We start from the raw sequence: 8,906 nt of genomic DNA on the forward strand, positions 1-8,906 counted from the left end.
TACCTCTCATTTCCCACCACTTGCTCTATGCTCTGTCCTCTTTCCACAAAAACACGCCCCACATGGTTGCCGGCATATACATGGGCGCATGTGTGATGTCACGTATGCACCCACATTACACCGGCAGCCATGTGGGGCATGTTTTTGTGGAAAGAGGATGGAGCACGGAGCCAGCAGCGTCCACCGACAGGTGAAGTATTCAAGCCTGGGGCCAGAGACACATTTTACACTAGGGGAGACAGCGCCGGTGTCGAGGCGGCGGATGCAGCATTAAAAGGCCGATTCCCGAGAGATTTCATGCTGAAATTGATTGGAAATCAGCCTGCAGGCAACAGATCTCTCTCTGATCAGATTCGATCAGAGAGAGATCTGTCTCTTGGTCGATCTGGCCATACATCGTCTGATGTATGAGCACCATAACAGTACATGATACACTGATTAACCACTTCAGGACCACAGGCTTCTCCCCCCTAGTGACCAGGCTATTTTTTAGTAATTAGGCCACTGCAGCTTTAAGGCCTCACTGCAGGGCTGTACAACTCACTCAGCACACAAGTGATCCCCCCCCTCTTTTTTCTGCCCACCAACAGAGCTTTCTGTTGGTGGGCTCTGAAGCTCTGTTGGTGGGCTTTGATCCCTGCTGGCATGATTTTTATTTATTTATTTATGGGTTTTTTTGAATTAATATTTCTATTTTTTTCTTATCCCCTCCCTCCCCCCGCCAGCCAAGCACAAGGATAGGCTGTCATAGGCATCTTGCCTCTCTCTTGCCTCCCAGGGGGGCAGCCGTCACACGGCTGTCCCCAGTACAGTGCTGCCATAGGTTGCAGTGCTTTACAGTGTAAATAGACAGCGGTTTCGCCATCTAACAGTCTCCTAGCGGCGATCGCCGCTGGGAGACTGATGATGGAGCGGAGCTCCATCATTCAAGCAGAGATGTGTGCGCATGGGCGCATGCGATCTCCTGCAAAACCCCACCCCAGGACTTCATGCCAATTGGCATTGAGCGGTCCTGGGGCTGCTGCCGTGTCCACGCAGATTGGCGTGGATCGGTCATTAAACAGTTAAATGGGTATCCTTCCAGTATTACAGTCTATTTTATTGTAAATGTACACTAAACAATGGCCAGGTTTAAATGTACCAGCTCACATTTCACTTCATTTGCAATTTTTTCACCAAAAAATAATGTACTTTCTGTCTGTCCTGTGGTCTCTGATGGTGGATTAAGCTTTTAAGGGGTTGATGCATGAAGCTGAAGTATTATTGCTGTGTGCAGACAGTGCATGGCAATATTACCCAGTGGTGGACATACGGCCAGGGCCGGGCCGAGGCATAGGCTGGAGAGGCTCCAGCCTCAGGGCGCAGTGTAGGAGGGGGCGCACAATTCATTCAGTTGTCATTCCTAATTGTGTATGAAGCAGAAAGAAATAAGAAAAGGGGATACATGGCAGTGACTGCAAGCCAGATAACTAGATATTAAGGTGTTGGGGAGGTTGTGGGCCCTGTGGCCCTCTTAGTCTAATAGCAATTAGTGTGTGACGGCTGGGGTGGGAGGGATGAAGGGGCGCACTTTGGTGTCTCAGCCTTGGGTGCTGGAGGACCTTGTCCCGGCTCTGCATACGGCGGTGCAGGCCATGCTACTGCACGAGAACGTCCATTGCTCACAGGGGCCCAGGACCAACTTGCAACCCACAAATGTCACTGTGTAAACAGAGCAATGTTAATGGCCAAAGCTGCTGTCTGGACACGGCTCGACTACACACTTGCAGGTGCTGAGCATAGGGAGAGAGCAGAGCAGCTAGTTGCAGCCACTCAGTTATCCATGGGCTGCTGGGCAGTCAAGGGTGATGACAACACTGCCCTGCCACCCCCCTTAAACATCCGTGCATGGCTTGCTGGCAGGCTGCCTAAAGGGGAGCAGCTGTGGGGTCTCATCTGCATAAGCCCAGAGGTGGATGATAACCCTCAGGCAAATAAAGGGAGAGGTGGAGTGGTGACACAAGGTGGCCACTCCATGCGGCACCACAGCTACGGTCTGCAGGCTGCATGAAATCAGCAACTGTAGAGAGCTTTGGGGGCCACCAGAAAAGGCTCGGTGGGCCGCATTTGGCCCCTTGAATGGACTTTGGACATGCCTGATGTATGAGAAATGGAAAAAAGAGCTGAGGCCGATGTCCTTAACATTATAATCGTGAATGCTCTAAAATCGTGAAAAAGTGATGCATGCACGGCATTTGTGTTTGCGAATAATCGCAAATCGGTGGTGATCGCGGCAGTGAGATCACTGCCATATACTTTTATTTGCGCTAGCTCTTTAAAAAGCACCAGCGATCACCAGTGATTTGGCGATTAGTGGTACACACCTGCTAATCGTCCAAATGTGAATGGCCCTAATGCTTTAAGCTATAGACCCTAAAAAAAGCATGCAGATCAGGTGTCTAAGACAAATCTGACAAGATTAGCTGGATGCTTGTTTCAGATGTGTGGTATAGACCCTACTGACCAGAAAGATAAGCAGGACTGCCAGGCTACTGGCAATTTTTAAAAGGAAATGAATTAGGACAGGTTCCATAGATCTCATACCTCGGGTTTCTTTTAAGGGTTATCTGTGTGTGGAGGAGATTGGGTTTCCAATGGTTGACTCTCGGTGGTGGTGGTGGTAAAATATAATTTCAAGCCACTGACTGTGTGTGCATGGAGTGCTGAGGAGTGATGGCTTCTCATGTCTAATTGTGGGGCAACTGGAGTGATTGTGGGGGAAGGGGAATACACTAAGCAATGTATGTGTTTTCATAAATTAACCTATTGGAGACCGGCTGCCTAACCCCCTTAAGGACCAGGCGTTTTTGCATGGGAGGGGGGCACACGTTTGGGGGGTCAGGCAGCCGGTTCGCCAGTGTGGCATGCTGGGCTTTGTGTCCCCCCAGTAGCTGGCAGCCTTCACTCACCTTCCAGGCTCCAGCGATGAGCCACAGTGGACCACTCTGATCTGGTCGGCATCTCTGCTCCTACTTTCGCTCAGTTTCGGGTCGCGGCTTGATGACATCATCAAGCCGGGACCCGGTGCTGACGTCAGAGAGGGCAGAGATGCCGGCCAGAGCAGAGGGGGGCGCCGATCATCAGGGGAATGGCAGGGAGGTGAGTGGATCACCGCCGCAGCTCTGTAAGTGATCACTACGATCCGCCGGTGATCGTAGTGATCACTTGACCTCTTGGGTGTGCACGATCGCGTCGGGAGTGGAAACGGCAGCTGGCGTAGTTCCTACGCTGAATCAGCCCAGAGCAGCCACAAGTGCAGTGTAGGATCTATGCCAGTGGTCCCCAAAAAGTTAACTTATTGAGACACTGAAGCAAAAAAAAAAAATGATATGATTTGTATGTGTAGTTCAGCTAAGAAATAAAACATTAGGAGCAGAGACACAAGTCTAATATTGTTTCCAGTACAGGAAAAGTTAAGAAACTCCAGTTATCTATGCATAAGAGCCATTGAGCTCCACGACTTTCAAAGTCGCAGAGAGCTCTGCCTCCTGAAGCTTGTTATCTCAACTGTCAGTCATTGTATCTTCTTTTTCTCTGCAGAGGACAGGTCAATAGTTCACTGGCCTGCTTTGTAAAATCATTTAGAATGCTGAGTGTAGAATGCTGTGTAAACTGCAAATACTGAATGATGCCAAGTTATAAAAAAAACTCTATATAGCTGAAAATAAAATTATATTTTCTTTGCTACTAATGTTCTAGTAAATATCTGTACTACACAACCAATTCATTAAATTATAATTTTCTTTCGATTCAGTGTCTCTTTAATGAGTGTCCTATATACATTGCAAAATATTTTAGGGACTCAGGGAAGGGTGCCATAGACTTTTCTGGTAAATATATAAGATATTTGGACCCACCCACTTTTTTGTTATGGCCACACCCAGGGCCGGCCCGCTCATGAGGCGGGGTGAAACTTTTGCCTCAGGCGGCAAATTTCCAGGGGCAGCACCCGCCCGTCCGTGGGTGCGGGGAGTCGGCCGCCGAGCTGGAGGGGTAGCTGGCAGGACGGGGGTATTGGGCCAGCGGCGGGGAGGGGGGTCGGACCCCCCCCTCCCTCGCCTGGGTCCCCCGTCCTCCGCTCCCCTCCAGCCTTAAATAGAAGCAGCCGCTATGTGTAAGAGGCACGGGCGGGGAGGACTCACCTCTTCCTCGTTCCAGCGTGCGCTCCACTGACGTCACTTCCTGCAACGCTGCAGGAAGTGACGTCAGTGGAGCGCATGCTGGGAAGAGGTGAGTGTCCTCCCCGCCCGTGCCTCTTACACATATGGCTGCTTCTATTTAAGGCTGGAGGGGAGTGGAGGACGGGGGACCCAGGCGAGGGAGGGGGGGTCCGACCCCCCTCCCCACCGCTGGCCCAATACCCCCATCCTGCCAGCTACCCCTCCAGCTCGGCGGCCCCCAAGAGCGCCCCCCCCCCCAAGGGGGGGGGGGGGGGCGGCGGTGGCAATTTTTTAAAAATTTGCCTCAGGCGGAAAAAGTCTAGGGCCGGCCCTGGCCACACCCACTTTTTTGCCTCATCACAGGGGCCCACAGTTGGTATTTGGCACGGGCCCACTGTTGTCTGTGTCCGCCACTGATATTACTGTTATTACCAGAAGCGTGCTACCGCAAGTTATACTATTAGCACAACCCGCGGTACTCAAGTAACCCTTGCATTGCTACAATAAAGTGTATTAGTAACATTGCTAACATAGCCATGCTCGTGTTACTAACATGGGTCACACTAGTAACACAACTCACGGTAACCTGCTGCCAGTAGTCACAATAATATTGCTGTGCACTGTCTTCGTCCTTCAATATTACCGCAGCTTCATGCACCAACCCCCAAATCACACATTAATGAACCTTTTCTACTTATCAAAGATCATAATCCAGTGATGCTACTGCAAAATGTTCATTAAAACACAGCTTACAGGCTCACATCCACTCGCTCATGTAGCTTCTTATGACTTCTCAGATATGACTGTTGTGAGAAGCTCTTGTCACATTCTGAGCAGCTAAATGGCTTTTCTCCTGTGTGAGTTCTCTGATGCTGAGTAAGTTTTGCATTATCTGCGAAAAATCTGTTACATTCTGTACATTTATATGGTTTCTCACCAGTGTGAGTCCGGAGATGCCTAATAAATGTTTCTTGAGTGCTGAAGGACTTATCACATTCAGAGCAAGATAACAACTTCTCTCCAGTATGAATCCTCTGATGCCTTCTAAGCGATGACTTGTCAGTGAAAGATGTGTCACATTCTGAGCAGGAAAAAGGCTTCTCTCCAGTATGAATCCTCTGATGAAGCCTGAGGTGTCCCTTCTGACTGAAACATTTTTGACATTCAGAGCAGGAAAAAGGCTTCTCTCCAGTATGAATCCTCTCATGGCTTATAAGCGATGACTTGTTAGTGAAAGATGTGTCACATTCTGAGCAGGAAAAAGGCTTCTCTCCAGTATGAATCCTCTGATGAGCCATGAGGTTTTCCTTCCGACTGAAACATTTTTGACATTCAGAACAAGAAAATGGCTTCTCTCTGGTGTGGATCCTCTGGTGTACTTCAAGGATTGACTTTCGAGTGAAATGTTTCTCACACTCTACACAGAAAAATGGTTTCTCTCCAGTGTGGATCTTCTGGTGTTGTTTAAGGTGTGACTTTTGAGTGAAACTGTCCTCACACTCTGAGCAGAAAAATGGCCTCTCCCCGGTGTGGATCCTGTGATGAGTAATAAGCTCTGATGGACAAGTGAAGCTTTTCCCACACTCTGAGCAGTGATGCGGCTTGTCTCCTCTGTGACTCATCATGGGCTGCTGGAGATCCAGTTTGTTGTAAGATATTTTCACAGTTGAGCAGGAATTCAGATTTTGAACTCACCTGCAATTAAAAATATTATATGTTATTTTACTCTATGCCCAGAAGCTCTGACAGTGGATAAAAAAAAAAATAGGTCTGCCACAAAACTACACTGCAGACGATAATCCCTTTTAAGACACTTGAAATCAGCACAGGGTAATCTATAGTGCTGCTTGTTTCTTATCAGATCGTCATTCACAACAATCCCACAGAAAAATTGTCATCATAAAATACTGCAATTCGAATAATTTGCTCCAAATAAATCCACCTATTGCACCTGCTGATATTAGTTTCGGAAATGTATTAATGTTAAAGAGAACCCGAGGCGGTGCGGGGGGGAGGGTAGATGGGACACAGAGGCATGTTCTCTGCCTCATGACATGCCTCTGTGTCCCCCCACCGCCACTCTCTGCCCCCCCCCCCTCCCACCACCACGCTATAGCCAACCAGAATTAGCGACAATACTTGTCACTATCTCGGAGGGTAAAGGGAGGAGGGGGAGTATTTGCTCAAAACGCCCACTAGGGGTGTTCCTGCAGGCTTTCCCCAGCTGCCATTGAGCAACTGTCTCTCCCTGGCCACGCCCCCTGCAGCTCCCCCCCCTCCCTGCACGCTGGGAGAGAATAAATCTCTCCTTCCAGCTTCATGACCCAGAGGTCACAAAAGTTAGAATGTAAGTATACTTGTATTCTAGCCTCAGGTACTGAAGTCTAGTAAAAGATTTGAGATACAGGTTGTCTTTAAGCAGAGTTTAGAGAAATGATGCGGCCAGTTACCAGGAATATATGCCTCTAGAAGGCCACAGGTCTGACTGCCCGGTAAACAAAGGCGATATTTACAAAACATTGTATTGTTTGTAACTAGGGTATAAGCAAGGGAATATTAATTAATAAGGTGGGTCTCATGCCCAGAGGTCACAAAAGTGAAAGTGGGGCAGTGCAGGGCTCAGGAGTGGCAGAGAGCGGCGCGGATGGTGGCTATCTGATCCGTCCAGCACCCCGGATCAGGTAGCCAAGTCTTTTTTTAATTATATGAACCCACCCCAGGCTCTCTTTAAAGAGGAACTGTCGCGAAATTCTTAAAATTTAAAGCACAGACAAATAAGAAGTATGTTTCTTCCAGAGTAAAATGAGCTATAAATTAGTTCTCTTTTATGTTGCTGGCTTTTACAGCATATAGTAGAAATCTGACATTACCGACAGATTTTGGGCTAGTCCATCTCTCCATAGGGGATTCTCAGCATGGCCTTTATTCTTTGAAAAAGATTTATACAATTTATTTATACAAAGATGCTGGCCAGCCTCCCTGCTCAACGTACACTTTTTTGGCAGTTGGATGGAGCAACTGTCATTCACTAAGTGCATTTTGAAAATAAGGAAATCCCCTAAACCCCCCATGAGGAAATGGGCTAGTCCAAAACCTGTCGGTTCAGTCAGATTTCTACTGCCTACTGTAAGTGACAGCAACATAGGAGAAAAGTAATTTATGGCTCATTTTACTCTGAAGGAAAAGTACTTCTTAATTGTATATGTTTACATACTGTATATTTTAAATTTTAAGATTTTCGAGACAGAGGTCCTTTAACGTTCCTAAGAAATCACAGCTGCTGCAACTAGACATCACTCAACGTCCTCATCACTCAATTTAAAAAGACACATTTTGATGGCCAGAATATAAGAACAGACACAATATTATCTCACAATAGGATTGCTTTCATGCAGTAACAACAACAACACCAAAACTATTTAGATTTGTACATTAGAAGAACAATTTAGCCTGACATGAAAATAATCAACAACAGAACAGATAAAATACACATTTATAATTCATTTCAGGATTTAAAAAAAATCTAACACTGTAAATAAAATACAAAGATTCTGAGAATATTATTATTATTTTCATGGTATATTTGGAAAGTTCCAACATATTTTACATGCAAAACAAACCTATTTATACACAGAAAAAGTCTGCATCCCATACACTCTGCTGAACATACATACACTGCACCATTACATACATACACTCTGCTGAACATACATACACTGCAACATCACATACATACACTCTGCTGAACATACATACACTGCACCATCACATACATACACTCTGCTGAACATACATACACTGCACCATCACATACATACACTCTGCTGAACATACATACACTTCACCATCACATACATACACTCTGCTGAACATACATACACTGCACCATCACATACATACACTGCACCATCACATACATACACTCTGCTGAACATACACACACTGCACCATCACATACATACACTCTGCTGAACATACATGCACTGCACCATCACATACATACACTCTGCTGAATATACATACACCACACCATCACATACATACACTGCACCATCACATACAAATACTCTGCTGAACATACATACACTGCACCATCACATACACTGCACCATCACATACATACACTCTGCTGAACATACATACACTGCACCATCACATACATACACTCTGCTGAACATACATACACTGCACCATCACATACATACACTCTGCTGAACATACAGACACTGCACCATCACACACATACACTCTGCTGAATATACATACACTGCGCCATCACATACATACACTCTGCTGAACATGCATACACTGCACCATCATACACATACACTCTGCTGAACATACATACACTGCGCCATCACATACATATACTCTGCTGAACATACATACACTGCACCATCACATACATACACTCTGCTGAATATACATACACTGCGCCATCACATACATACACTCTGCTGAACATGCATACACTGCACCATCACATACATACACTCTGCTGAACATACACTCTGCTGAACATACATACACTGCACCATCACACACATACACTCTGCTGAATATACATACACTGCACCATCACATACATACACTCTGCTGAACATGCATACACTGCACCATCATACACATACACTCTGCTGAACATGCATACACTGCACCATCACATACATACACTCTGCTGAACATACATACACTGCACCATCACAT

At 46.5% G+C, this 8,906-nt stretch overlaps 1 protein-coding gene across 1 annotated transcript; it reads right to left on the minus strand.

Annotated features, from left to right (window-relative positions):
• Positions 1 to 4,948: 4,948 nt before the first annotated feature.
• On the minus strand, positions 4,949 to 5,821 carry LOC137562146 (oocyte zinc finger protein XlCOF6-like). The gene has a single exon (XM_068273477.1). It carries the CDS (start codon positions 5,819 to 5,821, stop codon positions 4,949 to 4,951), a length of 873 nt encoding a protein of 290 aa, XP_068129578.1.
• Between the last annotated feature and the right edge of the window lie 3,085 nt (positions 5,822 to 8,906).

Source organism: Hyperolius riggenbachi, chromosome 3 (genome assembly GCF_040937935.1).
Source record: "Hyperolius riggenbachi isolate aHypRig1 chromosome 3, aHypRig1.pri, whole genome shotgun sequence".
Taxonomy (NCBI): domain Eukaryota; kingdom Metazoa; phylum Chordata; class Amphibia; order Anura; family Hyperoliidae; genus Hyperolius; species Hyperolius riggenbachi.

Bases quoted from the DNA above. Each gene is read 5' to 3' on its own strand.
- LOC137562146 (XM_068273477.1), bottom strand. From the start codon at position 5,821: ATGAGTCACAGAGGAGACAAGCCGCATCACTGCTCAGAGTGTGGGAAA.